This window comes from Eretmochelys imbricata, chromosome 1 (assembly GCF_965152235.1).
Source record: "Eretmochelys imbricata isolate rEreImb1 chromosome 1, rEreImb1.hap1, whole genome shotgun sequence".
Taxonomy (NCBI): domain Eukaryota; kingdom Metazoa; phylum Chordata; order Testudines; family Cheloniidae; genus Eretmochelys; species Eretmochelys imbricata.
This window is the reverse complement of record NC_135572.1, coordinates 276,577,926-276,604,801: the sequence shown is the minus strand read 5'-3', so window position 1 is coordinate 276,604,801 and position 26,876 is coordinate 276,577,926. Positions and strand designations below refer to the sequence as shown.

Below are 26,876 nucleotides of genomic sequence, written 5' to 3'. Positions count from 1 at the left end.
AGTTCATCTGTATGATAGTATTGTTCAAGATAGTCTTTAGACTTGTAAAGATGTATTTAGTATTTAGACTTTATAAAATGCTCGTAAGTTGCCGCATGCATTAATCTTACTTGTAATGTCTGTTCCCATGCTATAAGGTAATATGTAAGTTTTGTTTTATAACTGTAAAAATGCTTGCTCTGGCTCCCCGCCCACCAAGGACTATGAAAATCAAGTGGGCCATTGTTGAACACCATGATACAAAGATGGGGTTAATAGCCCTCTCACACCTATTAAGGTGCTATGTGCAAGAAAGCCCCTCCCATCAGCCTGAATGCTGGAAGAAGGGGATAAAACATGGACACACAAAAATTTTCTCTCTCTCTCTTTGCTGTTTGGACTCTCACAAGGGCCAGAGCTAAAAACAAAAGCAGAGATCGCCAGGCCAACCTGGGTTAGCCCTACAAAACATTCAGTGCTGACAGATTACTACAACTCTGTCACCCTTTATAAGCATAGACTGTAGCTCATTTGTGTATAAACATTGCCAGCTTTAACCTGTAAATAACTCTTATTTCTTTTTCCTAATTAATAAATCCTTAGTTAGTTTCCTACAGGATTGGCTACAAGCATTGTCTTTGGTGTGAGATCTGAAGTACAAATTGACATGGGATAAGTGACTACTGGCTCTTGGGATTGGAAGCAAGCTGAACATTTTGCGATCTTTGGTGCATGGCAACCAACTATCTCTAGTCCAACTTGCCTGGGTGGCAAGCTAGACTGGAATGCCCAAGGGGACAGTCTGTGACTCTGTGGTAAGACTGTAATAGTCCTTCAGGAGTTCACATTTGTTACTGGGCTGGTGAAATCTAATTATAGAACATACCACCAGTTTGGGGTGTCTGCTTTGTTTTTTTGACAGTCTGCCCTGAGATTGGCACTCACGGTCATGAATCACTCCAGACAGCGTGACAACTACATGCCAAAAATCCAACCTCTGGAGGCTGATAGCTTGGGCTAACCCCGAAGGCCACTCAGAAGTTGCAACTGCTGTGCTGGATCATGGAGAATAAGACAGTCCCTGAGACAGTTGGGCTCTTGTTCATTTAGGGCTTTGCAGATGAGAACTCCAGTACCTTGAACAGGACCCAGGAGTGGACAGATAACTAATGCAGAGCACAAAGCACCGATGAGAGATGTTCTTCACTGCTTATTATCTGTCAAGCTGAGGCCCAGTTTCTGGTTCTCATAGCAGATCCAACTGGCAGGGACCCTTTGGTTGGTGGAGCCCTGGATATACATTATAATAACTGAGTCCAGCTTGATCTTGATGATGAGCTTGTGGCTGTAGAACTTTCTGCTCCTAGAGCCTGGGCTAAGCTCATTTCCTTTGTCCAGTGCTTTGAAGCTTTGGTTGAAAAGCACTCTATAAGAGTCAGGTATTATTATATTATTTTAAACTAGACTGTGCCAAGCACTTAAATGTGCTGTCAGAAACTACGTTCCATTGGCCAGGAATGACCTAGATAACCTAACAAGTCTCTTGTGTCTCTAAGTTCCATGGTAAAACTTGAGTGTAATTCCATGTAATTCCAGAGGCTTTTTAAAAACAGAGTAGGAGCAATAACAAATGTACCCACTGGATATGAACAACTTTGCTTTAAGAATGTGTAGACCATTGAAGATAATTCATAAAATCAATAGGTCAGCTTGAACATTAAGAATTATCAGCACAAAAAAACTGCCACTTACTTGAGACGTATAATCATTAGTCAATCTGCAGTAATAATGTAACCAGATTTGACATTAGGTCTAATTTATTAATGGTAAATAATTAAGTAATCAATTGACACTCCTTCATTCCTATGACCAAAATCATGATACTGATCTGCATGTCAAAGCCATAGCAGTCCTGGATGCTAAGACTGAAATAAAGCTGTTTCTAAACCCCAAACAGACCTAATAGTTTCATATCCAACTTTATTTCTTATTTACTATGTACATGTACATCTACCATAAGCCTTTCACCTTAGCCTTTCTACCTAAATGGAAGTCTCTTTAAGAGGCCTAGGTCTTCCTGTGATGTTGCCCTACATGAGCAAGCAGAAGCAGATGAATGCAGAATAATACTAACCAGCTGATCCAAGTTGCAGTCAGAGAAATTACCTATTGGGTAAGGTAAATTTGTAAGTAATTATTGAAACTCATGGCTACCACAACACCCACAAAGTGAAAGTTAATGGAGTGTCCAGTGAAGAACATACAGATCTCTGCATATAGACAAAAGTGAATACCTGTGAGTACAGCCTCTTGTTCTATATCATTCTTGACTACTGTTTTATATATTAGAAGCTAACTTGAAAGTATTTTTCTTGGAGCAGCTTATCAGATGTCCATGTTAGCCATCTTAGTAGTCAATTGTCCTGACTGATGTAGAAAAGTGACCCAGAGTCTATTCTGCTCCAGATTCAGCTGTGATGTAAGAAATGTCACTCCATTAACTTCACTGGAATTACATCTGCTTCAATCAAGAGTGAAATGAACTTTGTATGTCCATGACCCAGGTACTGACAATATCTGTTCCTACCCCCAGGGCCCTGAGCTAGTCTTCCAGCCATCCTTCTAGCCAAAAAAGGAAACACCTACACAGAAGATTTTTTTTTAAGTTGGGCTCCCAACTCATGAGGCCACAAAAAAGGGTTTTTCAGGGAATAAGGAGGAGCTCTGTAGCCACACTGGAATATTAACAATCTGAATTTTAGTCCTCACGTCCCATATCAAATCCCAGACCAATTCAAATATTAATCTTCACCTACATCCTTAGCACTTGTCCACCAGTTTCCCATGCATCTGAAATTCAGCTTTGTAGTATCATCTCTTCCAGATTGCTGAGTGTGACATGACCGAAATACTTCAACTTGCTTTGCTAGATCTATCTGAGACCTGTCAGATACACCCTGAGCTTCCAAAACACACATTTGTTATTCTTCTGTTCACTCCCCTTGAACTGCAGAACAGAGACTGCCAGCACCACATCCTGCTCTATCACTGTCCAGCTTTGAAAGCCATAATTAGCTAGGAGCTGAAACAAAGCCTAGATGTTTGTAGAATTGAAAATGTTTCTTTCCCATTTTCATCAATATAATCTATATGGGATTGATTTAATGGTGATGAGATTAAACCATTGACAATTTCCAGCAGCAGACACAATTACAGAGTGAACCACTCTGATGCATGGCATGTCATAAACATATAAGTAAGTACTGTACTATGTTGTGCATTTACAGATATATACATTCACATGCGTATATAAACACTACACTACATATATTATACATAATATAAAATCAGGCAAAATGTAAGTAAAAAACTTACTAGAATGGTTTACTGCACAGTCACAAAAAGCACAGTTTAGAAATAATTTAAAATTTGTTATTTAAAAAACAAAAATTCACACTTGCCAAACAGCTGTTTCCCATTGAGGACTAGCTTCATGTGAAGTCTGAAGTTTTAAAATTTTGCCATTTTTTAAAGATATATGTGTAACCAAGTCAACTAAATATTTTAAAGCAAGAGTATAATTTCCCCCGATGTCTATGATTGAATAGATTCTACATGAACCTTCCTAAAAAACTTCACCTTAGATTCTAAGCATGGAAAGTTTTATCTTAAGAAGAAACTTTTTGGAAATATGGATGAAGGTCCCTAACTTCAGACATCCCCTTTTGAGCATTCTGGCTGTGACAAGTAGCTTTTGTGTCAAATTCTGCAGTACTATTGGAAAACTAAAGCCTCTATATTTTCACTTTTGGTAACTGCTTTTACCATGCAGATGTTAGTGACAAATATGAGGCTAAAGTTGTGTTAAGATTTGCACTGAAAGCAGGACTGACATCCCTCTGTTTCAAACTTTAATGACTGAATTTCGTCTTCTAATTTGGCACAATAACTCTTCAGAGCATACATAAACTTTCTGTCTACATTTTGAAGTAAAATGCTTCCTCTCCATGAATTTATTTTCCTGATATTTCTTTGGGTTCTAACTAAAGAGCCACAGTCCCCACAAACCTCCCCTCTCCCGCACCCACCCGAGGTAATCTCTCAGACACCAGGCCCTTTTGAAATATTAAAATTAAACACAAGGCCAGATCCTCAGCTAGTGTAAACTGATGTAACTCCACTAAAGTCCTTGGAACTCAACTGATTTACCACAGATAAGGATCTGGCCCATGAGGCTCAATTCTCAACTGAACTGGTCTTATTGGTGGGAAACACATGGGTGCTTCTAAACCATCTTTTCAACTCCCCTGTCCTAGGCTGGCCAGATGCTGAAACAGTGCCTGATGCAAGCCTTGTGGCTGCTCCTATGCTGGCTGGAATGGACTAATAAAATACGCCCTAAGAGTTAACTTTGCTGTAGGAACTTTATATTTCAATTTCCTGACATTTGTGTATTTAAATGGTCAATTTAGGGCTTGTCTTCACTATGGGGGTGAGTCAACCTAAGTTACGCTACTCCAGGTACATGAATAATGTAGCTGGAGTCGACATAGCTTAGGTTGACTTACTGTGGTGTCTTCACTGCGCTGCATCGCCGGGAGACGGTCTCCCATTGACATACCTTAATCTTCTTGGAGAGCTGGAGTACCAGGTCAACCAGAGAGAGGGCTCTGCCGTCAGTTTACCAGGTCTTCACTAGACCCGCTAAATTGATCCCTGTTTCACCGATTGCAGCAGTGTCGATCTCCCCGTAGTGAAGACCAGCTCTTAATGTCCCATTCACTTGTGGGGAGGTGTTCTTCTGGTTTGGCCTTTTATTTCTTCCCGTATTACACACGTTTACCTGTGCACTATTATTTCTACAGAATATATTTATATATGTGTAACCCTTCTGCCAGGTGAAGCCAGCAGCAACAAGGGCAGGGTTCAGTATCTAGGGGTTCCTTTTCAAAAATACAACACAAAACCGGCTTGAGCCCCCACCCAGTGACCTGGGACAATTACACACCACCCCCGGGCGCCTCTAAGAGGCAATACTTCCCCTCTCGTAAGCACAGCGTCTGAGTGTAGCAAAAACTTTTAATAAAAGGAGGGAATTAACTCAACATTAATTTGGGAAAACACCACAACTAGGGCTCATAAACACAAACCATGAGCAAAAGACCCACCCCAAGTAAGTTGGGCAGTGTCCTTTTCTCCTCAGGGTCTGAAGTCCAGCAATCCAAAAGTCTCTTTAATGCGCCTGTCCCTTCTCTGTACCCCACTCAAAGTTGCTGTCCTTGGCCAGTGCAGCCCCAGAGTTCAGAGGTTCATTTCCCACCCTGTGTGGAAGGCAGGAGGCACCTTACATGATGCACTGCTCAGGCACTCACTCATCACCCCAATGGCTGATTGCCACACCTCTGCGGGGCTCTGCTCTGGCTCTCTCCACCAGCTTCTCTGCTGGGCGCTTACCACGCCCCTCCACCAGTTGCCCACTTGGTAAGATGTCTTCAGGGCCCACCCTCACACTTGACACAGCTCTCAGTGATTTCAGCTGTTAGCAGGGGAGCCTCACTGCAGGTGCACACTGGGCAGTCTCTTGCAATAGAGACACTGTTCCAAAGTAGGTCTAATACTTAGACCGGGGCGGGCAAACTTTTTGGTCTGAGGGCCGTATCGGGTTTCTGAAATTGTATGGAGGGCCGGTTAGGGGAGGCTGTGCCTCCCCAAAGAGCCAGGCATGGCCCAGCCCCCACCCCCTATGCGACCCCCCCGCTTCTCACCCCCTTACAGCGCCCCTGGGACTCCTGCCCCATCCACCCCCCATTCCCTGACAGTCCCCCAGGGACCCCTGCCACATCCACCCCCCCCCCAGCTCTCAGTCCCCTGACCGCCCCTGGACTCCCCGACCCAACTGCCCCCTGCGGCCCCATCCAACCCCCACCTCCTTCCTGACTGCCCCCCCGGGACCCCTGACCCATCCAACCACCCCTTCTCCCGGGTGGTTGGATGGGTCAGGGGTCCCGGGGGAGCAGTCCTCTAACTGCCCTCCACCACCCCATTCAACCCCCCTCTCCTTCCTGGCTGCTCCCCTGGGACCCTTGCCCCCATTCAACCCCCGTTCCCTGCCCTCCGACCCTTATCCATGCCCCTGACCATCCCTCGAACTCCCCTGCCCTCTATCCAACCCCACCCCCTCGCTCCCTGCCCCCTTACCAAGCTGCCTGGAGCACCGGTGGCCGGCAGCATGGCTGCACCAGGACAGGCAGCCTCACCACACCACGCAGCACAGAGCACCTGGTCAGGCTGGGCTCTGCAGCCCCGCCACCCAGAGCATTGCACCGCATGGCAGCGTGGCTGCAGGGAAGGGGGAACAGCGTCCCAGGCCAGGAACTCAGGAGCCAGGCAGGACAGGCCCGCAGGCCATAGTTTGCCCACCTCTGACTTAGACCTAGGTATGAGTGATTTCATTTCTGTAGCATGTAACACGACTCTCAATTGAGTCTAAATTCGCTCTTTTATTATACCATGGAGAGAGGAAGGGTCAAGTGGTATCTACAACCCTTAAACAGAGCCCACACCACCAGATACAAGTACCTGTCCCTACCTTCTCTCAACTCATTGGGCTTTGGAACCCATGTCCCCTGCCTAGCGAGTGCTGTTCAGTTGAGGGTGAGTCCCTCCATTGGGGTATGCCAGGTACAGTTCTGCTGCCTTTGGTTCGCACAACAAGGATAGCAACCCTTTATTACTCCTGCCCCAATAACAAGGAGACTGGGGATCCAACATTTGGGCAAGCAGTCCCATCATCTGAGCACCTAGGGTGGGTGGATGTGTCCATGCAAATGAGATCAGCTTCTGAAGTCTTTTTTTCCCACAGCTCACCACTCGATGTCAGGGGAGAGCTCATCCAGACTCTGCTTACATATGAAGTGTGTATGGCTACAACTTCTGTTATAACTCTCAACTATGCTTTTGGACATGCTCCCACACAACTATATTGTAATAAAATAATTCCAAGGAAACAGCTCCTTTCAAAGAATTTCACTCTAAAAACAGCTGTGAAGACCAGAGTATTGCTACTTGAAACAGACTTACCAAACTGTGGCATGCTTTCAGATTTGTGGATCTTCAGATGACAAGACTAGCTCTGTTATGGGGAAACATGCCATCTTCTTCATGTTTGAGGCTATAATTTAACTCAAATGAGAGTGTTCTATTCTTTCCTCAAGGAGCTGGCCAGATGCCAGATTTCCTCACCTACAGAATTTGGTTAACCTGCCTTTCCCCACTAATACTTCCTGAGATGTTGTGTTGTTGATAGTAAGCAGAGGGCATCCTCAGCAAGGGCATGATCCAAAGTCCATTGCGGTCAATGGAAAGATTCCCTTTGACTTCCATGGGCTTTGGATCAGACCTCTAGTGACTAATGCATTGTTTTCAGATTAAATTTGGCGACAAGATAGTTAAAATGCTGGTGAACAACATCTTATTTACTTTAACCTTCAGTTAACATTCAAAGAGTCCAGTTAGACTTGCAGATCCAGGTGTCACCTGTTTTGAGTGTGTCCATGTTCTACTCCACTCTAGGCAAGGCAGATACATGCTTTTATATGATAATCCACACATTTAAAAATCTTAAATCCATATTCATAGATTCATAGATACTAAGGTCAGAAGGGACCATTATGATCATCTAGTCCGACCTCTTGCACAACGCAGGCCACAGAATCTCACCCACCCAACTCCTGCAATAAACCTCTCATCTATGTCTGAGCTACTGAAATCCTCAAATCGTGGTTTAAAGACTTCAAGGAGCAGAGAATCCTCCAGCAAGTGACCCATGCCCCATGCTACAGAGGAAGGTGAAAAACCTCCAGGGCCTCTTCCAATCTGCCCTGGAGGAAAATTCCTTCCCGACCCAAATATGGCGATCAGCTAAACCCTGAGCATATGGGCAAGATTCACCAGCCAGATACCCAGGAAAGAATTTTCTACAGTAACTCAGATCCCACCCCATCTAACATCCCATCACAGGCCATTGGGCCTATTTACCATGAATAATTAAAGACCAATTAATTACCAAAATCAAGTTATCCCATCATACCATCTCCTCCATAAACTTATCGAGTTTTATCTTAAAGCCAGATAGATCTTTTGCCCCCACTGCTTCCCTTGGAAGGCTATTCCAAAACTTCACTCCTCTGATGGTTAGAAACCTTCGTCTAATTTCAAGTCTAAACTTCCTGGTGGCCAGTTTATATCCATTTGTTCTTGTGTCCACATTGGTACGGAGCTTAAATAATTCCTCTCCCTCTCCGGTATTTATCCCTCTGATATATTTATCGAGAGCAATCATATCTCCCCTCAACCTTCTTTTAGTTAGGCTTAACAAGCAAACTCCTTGAGTCTCCTTTCATAAGGCAGGATTTCCATTCCTCGGATCATCCTAGTAGTCCTTCTCTGTACCTGTTCCAGTTTGAATTCATCCTTCTTAAACATGGGAGACCAGAACTGCACACAGTATTCCAGGTGAGGTCTCACCAGTGCCTTGTATAACGGTACTAAAACCTCCTTATTTCTACTGGAAATACCTCGCCTGATGCATCCCAAGACCGCATTAGTTTTTTTCACAGCCATATCACATTGGTGGCTCATAGTCATCCTATGATCAACCAAAACTCCAAGGTCCTTCTCCTCCTCCATTACTTCTAATTGATGCATCCCCAGCTTATAACTAAAATTCTTGTTATTAATCCCTAAATGCATAACCTTACACTTCTCACTATTAAATTTCATCCTATTACTATTACTCCAGTTTACAAGGTCATCGAAATCTTCCTGTATGATATCCCGGCCCTTCTCTAAATTGGCAATACCTCCCAGCTTTGTATCATCCGCAAACTTTATTAGCACACTCCCACTTTTTGTGCCAAGGTCAGTAATAAAAAGATTGAATAAGATTGGTCCCAAAACTGATCCCTGAGGAACTCCACTGGTAACCTCCCTCTAGCCTGACAGTTCACCTTTCAGTAGGACCCGCTGTAGTCTCCCTGTTAACCAATTCCTTATCCACCTTTCAATTTTCATATTGATCCCCATCTTTTCCAATTTAACTAATAATTCCCCATATGGCATGGTATCAAATGCCTTACTGAAATCTAGGTAAATTAGATCCACTGCATTTCCTTTGTCTAAAAAATCTGTTACTTTCTCAAAGAAGGAGATCAGGTTGGTTTGGCATGATCTACCTTTTGTAAAACCATGTTGTATTTTGTCCCATTTACCACTGACCTCAATGTCCTTAACTACTTTTTCCTTCAAAAATTTTTCCAAGAACTTGCATACTACAGATGTCAATCTAATAGGCCTGTAGTTACCCGGATCACTTCTTTTTCCTTTCTTAAAAATAGGAACTATGTTAGCAATTCTCCAATCATACAGTACAACCCCTGAATTTACAGATTCATTAAAAATTCTTGCTAATGGGCTTGCAATTTCATGTGCCAAATCCTTTAATATTCTTGGATGAAGATTATCTGGGCCCCCCGATTTAGTCCCATTAAGCTGTTCAAGTTTCGCTTCTACCTCAGATATGGTAATATCTACCTCCATATCATCATTCCCGTTTGTCATGCTACCATTATCCCTAAGATCCTCTTTAGCCTTATTAAAGATGGAGGCAAAGTATTTGTTTAGATATTGGGCCATGCCTAGATTATCCTTGACCTCCACTCCATCCTCAGTGTTTAGCGGTCCCACTTCTTCTTTCTTTGTTTTCTTCTTATTTATATGGCTATAGAACCTTTTACTATTGGTTTTAATTCCCTTTGCAAGGTCCAACTTTACTTGACTTTTAGCCTGTCTCACTTTATCCCTACATGTTCTGACCTCAATAAGGTAGCTCTCCTTGCTGATCCCTCTCATCTTCCAGTCCCTGTATGCTTTCTGCTTTTTCTTAATCACCTCTCTGAGATGCTTGCTCATCCAGCTTGGTCTACAACTCCTGCCTATGAATTTTTTCCCCTTTCTTGGGATGCAGGCTTCCGATAGCTTCTGCAGCTTTGATTTAAAGTAATCCCAGGCCTCCTCTGCCTTTAGAGCCATAAATTCTTCAGTCGAATCCAATTCCCTAACTAATTTCCTTAATTTTTGAAAGTCAGCCCTTTTGAAATCAAAAACCCTAGTTGCAGATTTATTTTTGTTGATCCTTCCGTTCAGTTTGAACTGAATTAGCTCATGATCACTTGAACCAAGATTGTCCCCTACAACCATTTCTTCTATGAGGTCCTCACTACTCACCAAAACCAAATCTAAAATGGCATCCCCTCTAGTCGGTTCAGCAACTACTTGATGAAGGAATCCATCAGCTATCGCATCTAGGAAAATCTGAGCCCTATTATTATTACTAGCACTTGTCCTCCAGTCTATATCTGGGAAGTTAAAGTGTCCCATGATCACGCAGTTTCCATTAGTATTTACTTCCTTAAAAACATTAAAGAGGGCTCTATCCATATCCAAATTAGATCCCGGTGGTCTATAGCACACCCCAAGCACTATCCCAGGGGACGCTCTAGTAGTTTTCTTCCCCAATGTAATTTTTGCCCAGACAGACTCTGTCTTATCCATTCCATCGCTTTTTATTTCTTTACAGGCTACCTCATCATTGATCTACAATGCTACTCCACCACCTTTACCTTTATTTCGGTCTTTCCTAAACAGCACATACCCTTCAATACCTGTAGTCCAGTCATGACTACCATTCCACCATGTTTCTGTTATCCCTATAATATCTGGTTTCACTTCCTGCACCAGTAGCTCTAGTTCCTCCATTTTGTTACCTAGGATCCTCGCATTGGTGTACAAACATCTTAATTTTTGCTGTTTGGCCTCGCTCACATTCTGTACCCTATTAGGCACGGTCATTCTACAGCCAGTATAACCTATTAGACTGGTATCCACACTGCCCTTCGTCCTTATGTACATTCCCCTACCCATGGCTGTATCCTTTCTTATTTCATTTTCTTCCCTCTCAATTCTAAAATCCAGCGTGGAGATTACCTGGACATCTCCCAACCATCTCCCCCAAATTCCTAGTTTAAAGCTCTCTTAATCAGTTGTGCCAGCCTCCATCTTAGAAGTCTATTTCCTTCCCTACTCAGATGAAGTCCATCCCGAGAGAACTGTCCTCTCTCCATGAATGCCTCCCAGTGGCCATACATCCCAAAGCCCTCCTTATAGCACCACTGCCTAAGCCATGTGTTGATAGTCATAATCTTGTCACACCTTTGTTGCCCTTCTCTAGGAACAGGCAGAATCCCGCTAAAGATTACCTGAGCCTCGATTTCTTTAAGCGTCTTCCCCAGCCTAGCATAGTCTCCCTTAACACTTTCCAGTGAGAATCTAGCCATATCATTTGTTCCCACATGAAGGATAATTAGGGGATTCTTTCCTGCTCCCTTTAGGATCCTTTTCAACCTCAGGTCTATATCCTGTATCTTAGCACCTGGAAGACAGCACACCCTTCTATTCTCTGGATCAGCTCTGCTTACAGGCCTGTCTATTCTTCTCAGTAAAGAGTCCCCGATCACATAGACCTGCCTTTTCCTGATGACGGTGCTATTCTCCAGTCTATCCCCTGTTCCCTCTGGCTGTAAGTTCTTTCCATTCCTATCCTCCCTTGTAATCCTCTTGAACCCATCCTGTATCCTCCTGGGGCTCATATTTGATGTAGTCTCCATTGACTCTTCCCCTTTTCCTATAGGATTAGCCACTCTTCTCTTCTTCCTTGCCTGTCCTCCTTCAGTGACTACCTGCTGAGCCCCTTCTTCATTTTCCAACTCTGCAAACCTGTTCTTGAGCTCTATTTCTCCTTCACTAGCCCATCTTTTCCTCTGCCTGGTTCTTTTAGTCACATGCTTCCACTGACCACTTTCCTCACTCAGTCTCCCTTCAGAATTCCTCAGTCCTGCTTCCACCTGCAAGTCTGAGCTTTCCCCTTCAGATACCTCATGTCTTTGCTCCACAATCTGCTCGAACCCCTTTCTAAACTCAACCAGACTTTCCACCTGCATCTCCAAACCTCAGATCTTTTCCTCCATCAGCTCTATCAGATGGCATTTCATGCAGACAAAACTCTTACCAGGTACCCCCTCCAGGATCATGTACATACCGCAGCTTCCACATCCAGTCATCTTCATTGTGTCTTCCACTACATGAGTCACTCCCACTGCTGCCTCTGTATCTGTCATAGCCTTCCCACCTAAATCCTGTTAATCTGGGAAACACAAACCACACCAAAACACCACCACCCACAGCAAAAACAAACCCCAAACAAGTACCACAATACAAACTCCCCTTACAAACTCCCACTGAAACTCCCCTGTTTACAGCTCTGTTTGCTACGTCCTGTGCCACTACAGGATCCCAAAACCTTTCACAAACTACACATATGCAGCCATCTCTGGGATGGAGGATGGCAGCCAACTGGTGCACAGCCTGCTGCAGAATAATGTGAAAAATCTGACTCTTACAAGAAGTACTGTACGAACTTTAAAGTCTATATAGAGCCAGCATCTAGCTTATCTATCTGTCTTAGGGTTTTATATTGTCACCCATCACTGTAGTATCTGAGTGCCTTCCATGTAATAGCAAAGCAAAATCCCAAGCAGACTTCATGGAGTCCCTGTCTCTTCTGTCTTCTGGGGAGTCTAAACTCTGCTTTGGGTAGGTTTTATTTGGTTGGATTGTATTAATTTCCTCTTTTTTTAGTAAGGGTTTAGGTGGAAGGTTGGGGGGTGGGAAGTGACTTTAGTTTTTAAGGTTTCATCTGAAAGAGACACAATAATATACTGCAGATAAGTTATTTATCTTCTTTGAAAGGATGAGGATCTGAATTGACCCTGCCCAGCTTTCAACTATGGCACCAGGAAGTTAAAGTAGTTCAAACCTGATGCTTAGATCACTAAGTCATCCCTTATTAGAACATTGCTTTGGTTCAGTTTGTTTTGATTTTGGGGAATACCATTTGACTAGGGTTATACACATAAATTATATTGGAAGTTGAAGCTAGACAAATTCAGACTGGAAACAAGGTGTACATTTTTGACAGTGAGGGTAATTAACCACTGATGGAACAATTTACCACAGGTTGGGGTGGATTCTCCATCACTGACAATTTTAAAATCAAGATTGGATGTTTTTCTAAAAGATCTGCTGTAGGAATTATTTTGGGGAATTTCTATGGCCTGTGTTATAGAGGAGGTCAGACAAGATGATTACAATGGTCCCTTTTGGCCTTGGAATCTATGAATATTATGTATAAAAACAAGAAAACAAAAAGCAACTCTGCTGTATTTCTTGTCTCTCTTAGGGTAAAGCTTACACAGCTCATACATACCACATGGAAGACTCCTGCCGCCTTGACAGGTATAAATCCAGCAACAGGTACACAGTGATCAGCGTGGCCATTACAAAAGCAGCTTCCCTTTACAATAAAATCGTAGATTGCATAGTGTATGAACTGCTGAGGCTTTGCATTCAGGTCATTGCCGTGACAGGGACAGGCCTGTCGCTTAAGCAGCTGCACTCGAAGATTGGTGATCTTCAACTGTGCCTGAGCTTCAGCGCTGTACGGATCCTCAGCCGAATACGGTGGTGACAGAGCTCGGTATATAACCTGAACAAAGAAAAGCAGACACAAATAAATAAAGAAGAACTGGGGATGTGAACTGGAGTCTTTTGAAAGGTTTGAAGTGTATTGTCTGCAAACTGCACTCTCTGAAAAGTTTTCCTCTGGTTTGATTTACAGGACTGTCTGTGACATCTGGAATTGATATGACAGTAAGATGTGATGAGGTTTTTAGAGCTTGATCACACCTGGGGAAGGGTTGCCCTCTGTTATGTTATGGAACAGCTGTCCCCCATGGTGCATGAAAGAAAGTAATGAGTTGAGTAATGAGATTCCCAGTGTGCTCTGTCCTGTCTACAAGAAAGTGGAGTAGCAAAGTAAGTTTTATCCAGAGGAGAAGCATTTTTGTTCATCTTTTTAAAAAGACAGAGCCTGATCCTGGAAACACTTAGGGCATGTCTACACTGCAATTAAAAATCCACAGCTGGCCTGTACCAGCTGACTTGGGTTCATGGGGCTCAGGCTAAGGGGCTATTTAACTGAGTTGAACATATTCAGACTTGGGCTGCAGCCCAGGCATTGGGACCCCACAAGGGGTAGGGTCCCAGAACTTGAGCTCCAGCCTGAGTCCAAACATCTACATTGCAATTAAACAACCCTGTGAATCCAAGCCCCATGAGCCCGAGTCAGCTAACACTGGCCAGCTGCTGGAGTTTAATTGCAGTGTAGACAAACCCTTAGGGTGAAATCCTGGCCTCATTGAAGTCAATGGGAATTTTTCCATTGGCTTCAGTGGGGCCAGGATTTCACCCTTACTACTTGGCATAGTACTTTACCATGAATAGTATTGAAGTCAATGGGCTTACTCACAACAGTAAGCACTACCATGAGCATTGGATGTAAAAAGGATGTAAAAAGCTTCTGTCCATTGGCTTATTAACTCCCACTCCCAAAACTGGGTGTATTTTTTGGCAAATAAAGCATATTTCCAAATATTTGGCTCATGTCTGACCCATGGTGCTTCCTAGTGTGAAAGTGATTATGTGTGGTGAGTAATGACAGCAAGAAGATAACCCAGAGGACTGAGATAAGAAAGAAAAATTGGGGGCCTTTTAGGTTTAAGCAAATACCATTTAGACTTTATTTTAACTTCAACAGGACTGAACAGGCAAAAATTGGTTTAACTGGAGAGCACTAGATAAAAATAACTAGTTTTCTTTAAGAGGTTTATTTGGAACTTGTTAACGTACTTGTCTATACAGTGTGATACCAGAAACAGCAAGCATGCAAGGTATTTAATCTATTAATTGATTACTATTGGTATGATATCACACTTTATATTAAGGGTATATTTCTAAATAACGACATAATGAATAATATTTTAAAAATAATATTTGAATGAATCGTTTATCAATTGTTTATAAAATCTAAAAACCTTTTTACTGATATGTTTATAACCATCTATAACCTTTACTACCCCTATATGTGTCATGCTTATAAGATATTAGTCGTTTATGAACCATTCATAAATGTCCACATATACCCTTAATATAAAGTGTGATCATGAACACTGTCGTTACTGTAGTGTTGACTATATGCTCAGCACTCGACAAGATGTAATGTGAGATAGAACCTGACCTAGGGACCTTACAATCACAGATCCTGATCTTGCTATTGATAGCACCTATGTACGTGGACTAATCTGCTTGGATGGACCCCCACTGAAATCAATGGAGGTCCATGTGTATGTAGCAATTAGCCTTCATACCACCAGCTGCAGGCCTAACCTAGACAGACATAGACAGACATACGGGTAAACCCAGAGGACGGAGAAGCTTGTTGTTCTTTAATATTATTATCAGCTTTCAATGTAAAGTACGATCTTGATTCTCTGAAGGTTTCAGGCAAGGAGGCCTTACAGTTAACTACAGAGCTGGGCATCAAGAAAGTTGGGTTCAATTCCCAGCCATGCCACAAATTTCCTGTGTGACTTTTGGGAAATAAGCACAGTTCTCTAACCCTCAGCTTCCCCAACTGTAAACGTGAAGTATGTTATTACCCAGAAGTGGGGGAGTTCAGGGGGAAGAAGCTGGAGAAGAGGCAGAATACAAGATGCATGAGAGGAGCAATCTAGCTGAAGCACTTTAGGTACGCCAGATGCTAAATTGTTCTCCCCACAGTCCTTGGCACTTTGCCTCTTACTTGGTCCCCTGTCTCTTTTTCCTGGGCTCCACCCTTGATGGATAATTGAGAATCAGCTAACAAGCTATATAGATAATCCATGCCTTTTTAAAAAAACAACCGTACTGTTGTTGAAGGACATTGTTGTTTCAGCTAACCAGGGTTTCACTGTAACTTTAAAATGACTTTATGCAGAAAATAATAATACTGGCTCCTGGTGCTGCCGACTCATGAGACTGCTGGCTTTGCCTCTCCTGGCTCTCTCATCTCTAGACTCTGCCTGGGCTCCCTTCCTGGCCATGACCTGGCACTTTTCCAGAACTGCCAGATTCCAGCCAGAGGAAGCCTTGTCAGGGGATGGAAGGAGATTTAGAGCTCTTTACAATTCTGAGCAGTGTGCTTTGTTCGCCTTGTCAGCGTGCCATTTGTGGCAGCAATTAGTGTGCTGGTAACAGCAGTGATTTGGACATCCCGGTGCCTGATGTTGGACATTAGAAAGTGCATAATACCACAGCTCCGGGCTTTGACAAGTGCAAAGTGAACAATGGTGCGTGTGCTGCTTCTGCGTCTAGAGTACATTTGTGCTAAGTTGAACGCATCATCCAATTGGCAGTTTTAAAGATAGTCAAGCACCTAATTCCCTTTACCTAACAGACCATAAGAAAGGGACTGGTTTAGGGTGGGAGAGGCAGTGGGAGGACAGGCTGGTCGGTGAGTTGTGCTCACCATGAGTAAAAGCATTGAGCCTGGGATGAGGGATATAAATAATTAGTTACACGCTTCAAAAGGCCTTTGTCTCTCTTTCAGTAAGACCCCACCTCTTTTACACTCCTCCAGAAGAAAAAACTAAATCAGGCAGGTACGAACACAAACCCAAACATATCCCAATGTCAAGACCTGCACACATCCCCAGGATTTATTATTTACCCAAATCTAAAACTGTATAATTTTGATCACAATAGCATTTTAGGGGCTTCATGAACATGAGATGCCTTCAGATATGGGAAGAAAATTGGCTGGAAAACATCCAGGTTCTCGACATTCATTTCCTTTTAGCTGAGGTGATGGAAAAAGCAGGCTGAGAATTTTCAGTAAAAACTAACACTGAGTTCCTCATGATTAAAAACCAACACAAATAGCTTCTGAAAGTCTTTTCTGGTTCAGATCAGAGTAGTGAGGAAAATATGAATTCATCCTAGACGTAGCTATAGGCATGGTTCTTTATTCCCATCGTTTTCAATTATTCTTGCCTGTCAAACCCATTTGAAACCAAGCATGTGGTCAATATTTACAACTGTAGTACTGACAATTAAAAGGGAAAAAACCTCTCATTATTAGGTGAAATCTTGACTCGACTGAAGTCAATAGGAGTTTTATCTTTGACTTCAGAGGAGCCAGTATTTCAACCTGGTTCTTAAAAGGTTACAATCATTTCTTTTTATGATTGCTTGAGTATAGTGATGCTAAACATGATCTCCTATCTGTAATTCCCAGTAGACTTTAAGGACCACATTCATCAGTATACTCTGGCTGCTTTGTGCTGCTTCAGTGATGCAAAACAGCCATAAACTCAGCTTAACTGGCCAGTTACACCAGGTTTATTGCTGCTTTTCATCATTGGAGCAGTGCAGACCAGTTGGCGCATCCTAGTGGATCTGGCCTTAAAATCATTAACTTAATAAACACCCCCCACTACTAGGTTCATTGTAATAAAATGCAAAATAAAACCCAAATTGCCATATAAACAGTAATCCTCTTCTCTGTGCTAGCCAATCGAGCTGGAACCTCCAGATGCAGTATATTAAGAAAAAGAATGCACTTCCTGGCTGGACTTTTCTGTTCAATTGTCAAGCTCCTTGACTTATTCCATCACCTCTCAGCAATAACTCTAGTGTACCCCTTGGTTCACTCCATCCGTCTCATTAATAACTAATTGTAGTAACACTTTCAGGGCTAGCTGCTCCAATGTCTCCTTCCTGATCTTTCTGTGTGCACCCCCTCAGGTCTTAGGCCTCGGACCTTTACCACTTCTGGGATGGAATCATATGATTCTCCAACTCGCAAAATGGGCCCTGGACTTCAGTATTCGGAGGATTGACTGTGCTTACCCTGCAGGTCTGATTGGGTTCTGGCACCTAAGGTTCTTCCCTTCAAGAGTTTGTGACCAAAAGTGAGTATAGCGACCACATAGCCTTCTTAAACCAAAGTCTTGTTTAATTTCAACAGTACAAACAAAGCATTTAGATAAAAGGATTTTAAAACAACAATCTACATGCAGGTCTACCTATATTGCTTCCCATGCCTCATGATAGCCTAGGCAGACCTAACTTCTTCAGATGCCCCAGCAATGCCCATATAGACAGACTTACAGCTCCTCAACAACAACTCTAGAGAGGGAGTCCCTTTAAAACCCACCAGGGATCCTTTGTTCTTGTGAGTTTCCAGGCTTTTGTCCTTCTTGTCTGAACCAGTTTTGTAGGCTCCACAAGAGGTCAAGCCAGACTCCTCAAAGTCAATGGTTCTGCCATTATCTTGTAACAACCCTCAAGTGTTTACTGTGGGTGGCTTACTATGAACCATTGTTTCCACTTTTTGCTTGTTTTCCCAATATCCCTGTTGAGTTAACCCAATATAGTAATACAGTACCCCAATCACCAGGACAACATACAGTATTAATAAATCATAACAGTGCAACTCCACACCAATCTTGCTATTCTTAGCTGATTTACTCAGGAGAATTTCAGCATTTGACTAAGGTGACACCACTGGTTCCAGACATGGGAGAGGAACAACAAATTCCCCACACACACTATGCAAGTCTCTTATTGCAGGAGTAATGGTTAATCACCCTTCCATCTCAAAAAATACGAGAATGGGTCCCGCCCACGAGCATTCATGCAATGATGGCTATTGTGTGATTAAAAGGGAAATTATGTAATAGAGTAAAGGGGCACAGCCATAGGAGACCATTCTGTGGGAGCTAGACATTGGCATTCTTACATCAAATAGTCCCTTATTCTGAGGACTGTCCCATTGATTTCAGTGGAACTTACTCATGGGGTGAGGTATTACTCAGTTCTGAATAAGGGTGGCCTTGGTATTCAAGACTCCCTTAAAAATGCTTATTCAGTGAGGCCCACAAGATGGGCTCTTATAATTTAAAACAATGATAAAAAACCCCAAACCACTATTAAGCCATGCCACTGTATTTCCCAATGCATCCTATCTTTGCGTGTCTGTCTTTCAGGCTCTGATTCAGTAAATACTAAATACCAGTATAGTGCTCATTACTGTGAAGATAATGGGACTATTCATGTTTGAAAGCACTATACCTCATAGATAGTATTTGCAGGATTGGATCCTTACATTGTTTGCTGTTCAGAGCAGGGACTTCCTTTATGTTTGTGTTTTGTGCAGCACCTAACACATAATACATAAATAATAAAGAGACTCCCCAAAATATAACCTATCATAAAGACATTTCCATTCACAGTGTTGCCAAAGCTCATGATTGCATCGCAAGCTTTGTGACGTTAGGTATTTTCCTTCAAGCTTTCAGCTCCAAGTTGTGACAATCTCAACTCTCTTTTTTAAAAAGTAAGTTTCCAGGCCTCATGTTTGCAGAGGAAATGTGACCTGAGTACCCCTTAAAGGCTCAAAAACCAAAAGGCCTCAAGCGTACTATTTTTTAAAAAGTCTCTTAATTTTTAAACCAATCTTATGATTTTTGGTTCCTGACCCATGATTTTTGAACAGCTGGGGTCGGCAATACTGCATTCACCATGTCTGTAAGTCTGTTTATCTGGGCCCCCAAACAAGAACTGCAACTATTAAAATTGAATTCATTGGGTAACCCTCAACCGTAAACCCAGCGGCATGAATTCACCAGGATCATGAGTACAGGCATGCAGAGTCTTTCCTGCCTGCATGTCAGTCCTGTTGTGGGGCCTGATTTTGAACTTCCTCCAGTGTAAATCTGGAGCATTTCCATGGAAATCAATGAATCTTGTGCATCTGTCAGTTCAACATCTGTGTTTTCTTTGTATAAGAGATGCATTCCTCCCACATCACATGAAATTCTTCTGTTGGATCATTAGTCTTATAAATGAGATATAAAGCAATGTCAATACAGCAGTCTTTTGAAATTGAGATGAGATTTTCCATCTTCTTGGAAGCAACCTCTACATACAGTTAAAACCTGTTTTTAAAAAGACCTCATGGCAAAGTTGGTCAGAAAATGCCCCCCTCCCCATGGGAGTATTTTATTGAAAGTGAAAAAAATATTCAAGTTTCAGCAAAAAATTGAATTCCAAAATATTTCATCCACAACCTGAAATATTTCAATTTGGAAATGTAGCTGAGGTGCCTCATGGGAGTTGTAGTTCTGGTGCCTCGTGCTCCCATTTTCCTCTATAGGCCAGGCTCCCAGGTTGGATTACATCTCCTAGGATGCACTCTCTTAGTGAGGGGAGGTTGTGCATCAGAGTAGGTGAAGTCCAGCTGGGAAGCCAAGCCCACAGAGGAAACTGGGAGCACCAGGAACATGAACTACAACTCCCATAATGCACCGCAGCAGCATTTCGGACTCCATTTCAGACATTTTTTTTTTTTTTGGACAAAAAAATTAAAATTTTCCACAGAAAAGCAGATACTTTTTGTGATTACTTTAGTTTAGTTGGAAACCCAATTTTTCATTGGAAAAAAAGTTTCAATGGAAATTCTTCACCAGCTGTTTTGTAGTCCAATGCACTTGCAAAAGAAAAAAAAAAGTAACAAATATCATATAGATTTAGGCTCACTGTGCCTTTAAGAAAAAACCCTACTGTGCATGTTTCTTCGGTCTCCTATGTGTAAGGGGACTGTTGGCCTGCTACTAAAACTTAGTGGGGGGTTTTGGTTGGCGAGCTCCCAGCACCAAAAGAAAGGGGAAGGGTTGGTGGGAAATCAGGACCCTGAGACTGACAGTCCCCAGGGGCAATGGGGAGAGGCCAATGCTTCAGGTCAGCCTGATTTACAGGGTAGGCAGGTTATGAAGGAGTCAGGAGGCCAGGAGGGCCCCATCCTCCATGAAAGCTGAAACTGCCTGGGCCAGAGTGGGGCTGAGCTAAGGAGAAAGCAGTGTTGCCAATTCCACATAGCTGGAAGTCACCAGGCAAACCCTGAAAAGTCGCTAGATGTAGCTGTTTAAGCACTCCAAAGGAGTCAAAAATGTCTCTAAACAAAATTTCCACAGAATTGTATCTATGTGTATGTGCCCAGGCAAGTATAGTCACAAAATCATTCACAAGCAGCTCAATAGTGTTAATAAAATCCATTCCACGCTCTTCTTACTACATTCTTTTGCACACCAAGTCAATGTCATTATGTCTCAACTGAGCCTGTCTTCAGAAGGAATCGCATTCCAGGGCTTCTTGGGTTGAGATCACCATAATCTGCAGGCGAGGAAAAGAAGTTTGTGGAGGCTAATTAGATATTTTGCTAAAGCCAGGCACACTTTGGAGAGAGCAGCACATTAGCCAGGGCTTGTTTTTACCCAAATGTGTTCTTTCTCGCTGCTCCGTAGGAGGTAGCGCACCCTGTGATGCAGGGAAAGATGGTTAATGAAGCAGGAAGGGCGGGGGGTGGGTGGGAAGGCAGGTTAGCTGGCGAAGAGAGTTGCACAGATGAAAGGTGGGGTGGAATGGGATGAGACATGGCCATGTGCCCAATGGGGCAGGGGGCACCGTGCCTTCAGAGATAAAGCCCTTACTACAGGATCAAAGGTGGAGCTAGCTTGATTTCGGCTCCCCTTTACTCCTTCCCCAGGCTTGGCCAGGGTTAGCTGCCCAATTGTTTTCAGAAATCAAACCCTGGAAGCGGGGGGACGGGGAAGGGGTCTGGCTAACGGATTTTTGTTTTTAAACCTACTTTCTTGGCTCCCTGCAGCGCCGAGCTCAGGTCAGGTGAATGTCCTCTTCCCCCTGGCTCTGGCTCTTCCTTTCACTAACCTGTTGGCTCAAATCCAGGCTGGCAAGAAAGGGAGGCTCAGCTGAAATTAACCAACCCCAGCTGTACTGGGCTGCAGTTTACAGAGAATGAGGGGGACCCTGGGCAGAGAGCACAGCACAGGGAGTTGCCCCAGCCAAGAGTCCATGCAGGCCAGACTTGGCGGCCGGGGAGGGGAATCATACCCCAACGGGGGTTGGGGGAGTGACACTGGGAAGAAGGGTCCTGCTACGTACAGCCTGAAGGCATCTAGCCACCCCCAGAGCAAGAGACTGATCCACGGCACCCCTGCAGCACAGCCGGGGCCTGTGAAGGAGGCCTGGGAGGGGACGTGTGAGGAACAGGCTGTGAACTGCCCTTACATTCCAGAGACAGCTGTTTGTGACGTTCCTGTGCCACAGAGCAGCATTATGTGTTTTCCTTTAACCTATCCCATTTTTTCCCTTATTTTTAAAAATTGATTGCTGTTTAATAAATTGTATTTGTTTGAACTATATGCAATCATCAGGGCGGCGAGTTATATGGGCCCGTGGTGCCTGGGCTCCAGCAACATTCAGGGCACGGGGCCCAGCTCCACCAATGTTTGGGGTCGGGGCTCTCCCCCGGCCCCACCTGCCACTCCCGCGCACTTCCCCCGAGTGTCCCCCGGCCCCCTCTTGCTGCCCCTGCGCACCTCTCCCTGGCACCTGAGCATCCCTGCCTCTCCCCTGCGGCTGGGGACTGCCTCCACTCTGCTGGCTGGCTCCCAGCATCAACTGCCGCCACAGAGTCCTATTGCCCCCCATCCACTAGTGCCAGGGCAGGCTGCCCCTGCCCTTCTGCCTCAGGCCATTTCCTTTTCCGGCGGGACCCTCCACCAGCACAGGGGAGCCCCCCACCCACAGTCACTGCTCCTGCCCCACGCTGGGCAAGGGGCAGGCCCATCCCCACCCCCAGTGAGGCTACAGTGAGGGGCAGCAGCAGGGGAGGAGGTACACATGGGATGCAGCCCTCTTCCCCCGGCACTCACCACAGGGGAGGCCAGGGGGCTTCCTGGGCCTAAGAGGGACCCTAGGAGCACATGCAGTGACAATGGTGCGAGGTGAGTGTGCTGCCAGGGGGAAATAGGGGGGTCCCTTCCCTGGAGCTCGCTGCTGCCGGTGGGGAGAGGGCTGTGGGGAGTCATCCTCTCTGGCCCCAGCCCTGGGGCAGCCTGCCTGCAACCCAAACTCCTCATCCCTAGCCCCGCCCCACCGCAGAGCCCTCACCCTAACCCTCTGCCCTAGCCCTGAACTCCTCCCACACCCAAAACCCCCCATCCCCAGCCAGAGCCCTCATCCCCCTGCACCTAACCCTCTGCCCCAGCCCTGAGCCCTCTCCTGTATCGTGAACCCCTCATCCCCAGCCCCACCTCACAGCCCTCACCCCTGCACCCCAACCCTCTGCCTGAGCCCCTCCCATACCCCAAATCTCTCATCACCAGCCCCACCCCAGAGCCCTCACATTTTTACATTATTTAAATATATAGTCTTACAAGGCAGTCTGTGGGGGCAGAACTTGGACCAGAACATAATCTCAATGGGTTATACAAACCAGCCGCCCCTGGCAATCATCAGGGGGTTAGGGAAACGTCCAGACCGGAGAGAACACCCTGGAGTGGGGACACCCTGGCCCATGTCCTAAGTGACCACAACAAGACTGGGGGTTGAGCCCACAAGGAATCCTGGACCCAGCCTTGTCGGGGTTATGAGGACTCTGCCACATAGTAGAGTGGCAGGGGAATCCTTGACGTCAGGCAGGCCTCTGGGTAAAGGGAGTGAGAGCGAGGACTCGGATCCTTTCACTAGCCAATTCCACCAGGGTAGTGTATAAGCCAGGAAAGTTCCCCATAATAACGGGACCAATCCCCCACTTACATATGCAGCAGAGCAGCCCTTTCCCTCACACCCTTGAATGGGTGACACTTGAGCTAATGATTATTTCATCTTTTTCATGGACAAAGAGCCTTATCTACTTGCAGTTCCACAAATGTGACAACACAGCCCAACATATAAATAAAACAATGTCTGATAATGTGCTACATTCAAGTAACCAGCCTGTACCATGATAATCTCCATTTATAAGTACATAAAAGTCTTTTTGCAAGCACCCAAGTATGTTTACACTTGTGAAGCAATAACAGGGCAGCTTTTTATAGTGGGAAGGAAAATGGCACTGAGAACACAACAAATAGGCTCTGAAGTCAAAGTCGCTTGAGGAAATCAACAAAAACAACAAAAGATTTGCTGGAATGTCAGGTGGGTGGAGCAGGGCAAGCCCCCACGCCCCAACACTGCTCCCCGCAGGAGTGCCAGGCGGGCAGGTGAAATGGGGCAAGCCAAACAACCTTATAACGAAACATTGCGTGACTTTAAATGAGTATGTTCTCAAATGGATCAGCTACCTAACAAGGAAACAATGTTAACTGGGATGACTAAGTGAGGAGTTACTGTACAGCTAGCAAGATTTTCCAGATAAATCATAGATGTGTTTAGGTCACCAGAGCGTCCATTAACCTGACCTTCTGGGGCCTGATTCTTTCCTGGCAGGATATCAGGGACTGCCATCGAAACCAACATGAGGAATTCATACTACAGGGGGAAAATGGGGGCCCTGAGGTTTTGGATGCACATGCTCTATCTCGGGATTCATCACTTCAAGAGACCGGCATGCTCCCTCAGGCGCCTTCCTCTTCACAACTTGTGCTGTACATGTAGACTCAGTGGAGAGAGACTGCGCACATATCAGTGTATTTCATATAAACGGGGAGGAGCATGCTGCAGGGTCCAAACGGATGCAGGCAAGTGCCAGCATTGTGTAATCTCACCTGTACCAAATAGTAAACAAAGATCATGCTGAAAATGTAAATATAAACGCTTTGTTCTACTAAAGATGTTCCCAATTGGATCCTCGGCATTTGGTTCGGTTGAATGCTGATCCCATTTAGTTTTCATTCTTTTTTTATTGCCTTTTATGTATCTTATATGAACATAGGAAAAAACTGCAATAAAAAAAGTATGTAAGATTTTCTATTTTCTCAGAAGGGAGAGAGAAGCGATGTCTACACAACAGAGCCTATGATGGCATAGCCTTCCAGGGTAGATGCAGCATATGCAGGCAGAAGTTTTTCTTCCAGTGTACAAACACCACCTTGCCAAATGCCATTAGCTATGCAGAGAGAAGCACTCTTTTGCTGGCACAGTTGCATTTACACTAGGGGATTGTCAGCATAGCTGGGTCACTAAGGGGTGTAATTTTTTCACACCCCTGCCTGACTTTGCTATGCCAGTATAAATTTTAAGTGTAGACCAGGCCTGAGAGAAGAAATAAGAAACATACACCAAAAAATAAGAGGGAATATAATGTACAGTAAATTATTTAACAAAAATTGTCAAGTTTACATTACAGGAATCTATCATTTTTGTTGGTACCCTGGCATTAGGAATAAATATACCTAACCTGACCACGATTTTGGGCTGCATTTAATCACCGTGTTGTTGTGACATCTCTAGTTTAGTTAAAGTCTGTGTAATGCTTGAACATGTGAAGCAATAACGGCTGAGGAGAAGATTTTCAAAGCAAAGAAAGGGCATTAGGCACCCATCTCCCACTGACTTTCAGTGGGTACTTGACACATAACTCCCTTTCAGGCCTTGAAAAATCTCCCCCTAAATCCCTGAGCCCTGTACATAGCCCCAGTAGGTAACTAAGTCAGCCATGTGCTAAGGAATTCTGCAGGGGACAGGGGAAGAAGGAATCCTTACCCCCAGGCCACAGGATCTGCAGCTGTGTGAACAGCACCAGCCTATGTCTGTGCATTGCCATAAGCTTGAGTTTGTGAATGCACAAACCTGTAAAGATAAGGCTAAATTTGACGCAGCTTGCAGTTCAGTGCAAATACTTTGCACACAAGTCTGTCCTCCTGGCCTGCCCCCCGACTCCTTGGTAGTGAATGGGTGTGCAGACCCCTGCATGCACCCCCACATCCTCCCACTCCCTGCTTAGTAGTACTGGTGCAGCTCGGCTGCGATCCAAGGCCCCAATACAGAGGGGCAGGCTTTGCCCTAAGTAAGGTTATTATTTCTATTCAAGACTTTTTTTTTGTAGTTTAGATGATACCAACAGCATTCCGCAATAAAAATACAGGTTTACAGCATGGTCAGGTCGACTCTAGGATTTTTTACCATGCATTTCCCACTGCTGCTTCTGCCAGCGGTTGCTAGGATGAGCCCATGCACACGGCACCCGCAGCCACCAGCATATTAATTACCATGGTGGATAGGCCTACTCCGAGTGAGGTGAGATAAAATGGGGCTTACAGTGTCAGTGCCCCGCTGAAGCCCTTTCTACACTAGTGTTCCCACCAGCGGCACGACCACCAGTGATGGCAATGATGGGAAATTTATAGCAAAAATGCCTATACACCAGCATAAATGACACCCCAGTGTGCCCCGGCAAGCAAGTTGAGTATTTCCATTTAATTCACAGTAATCTATGGTAATTCATGGTTTTCCTCCTGAAACCCATTTTCTCCTATGCACTCTTCCTCTGGATTTGTCCTGATGCTAATCCCATAAACACCTGATCCTAGTCTTCTTGGGCTTCACAAGTGTATCAAAAGGCACTGGCCAAGGACGTCATCTGAAGCTGTGGGTGTTCAGCTCCTCTGAAAATCAGGTTCCCAGTGCTCTGCACCCTAAAGACTACCTCCTCTGCTGCTGCCCCACAGATACCACCCTCCCCCCATCCCAGAGCTCCTCTTACAATAACGCAAGTTTCCCCATAGCAATAGCCCAGAGTGGCAACTGCTTTTAACCTTTACTTTTTCTTTGAAAAAGCTTAAACAGGAGATTTTATTGGACCAATTGAACTCTTATTATAAAAAGAGATGTAAAAGTTAAAATTAATCACCTCCCTGGGTGCGCGTGATGGAAAATCTCCCAGCTGGTAATTAAGGTGATTTGTAGAAATAGTAATTGTTTTGGTGCAACCTGTGTGCTCATGGGAACTTTACATAATGTGAGCCTGCAGCAGTGGCTGCTTTCAACTTTCATCAAAGAAATTGGATTTCGAGGGGGAAAAAAGACTGATCAAGCTTTTT

The 26,876-nt window shown here is 44.4% G+C and overlaps 1 protein-coding gene across 1 annotated transcript in view; it reads right to left on the bottom strand.

Annotated features, from left to right (window-relative positions):
- Positions 1-26,876, bottom strand: part of NTN4 (netrin 4) — a 98,157-nt gene that overhangs the window by 44,758 nt on the left and 26,523 nt on the right. Inside the window, exon 3 of the mRNA XM_077807688.1 lies at positions 13,361-13,639. Coding sequence (XP_077663814.1) covers positions 13,361-13,639 — 279 coding nt within the window. The remainder of the gene's footprint in view (positions 1-13,360; positions 13,640-26,876) is intronic.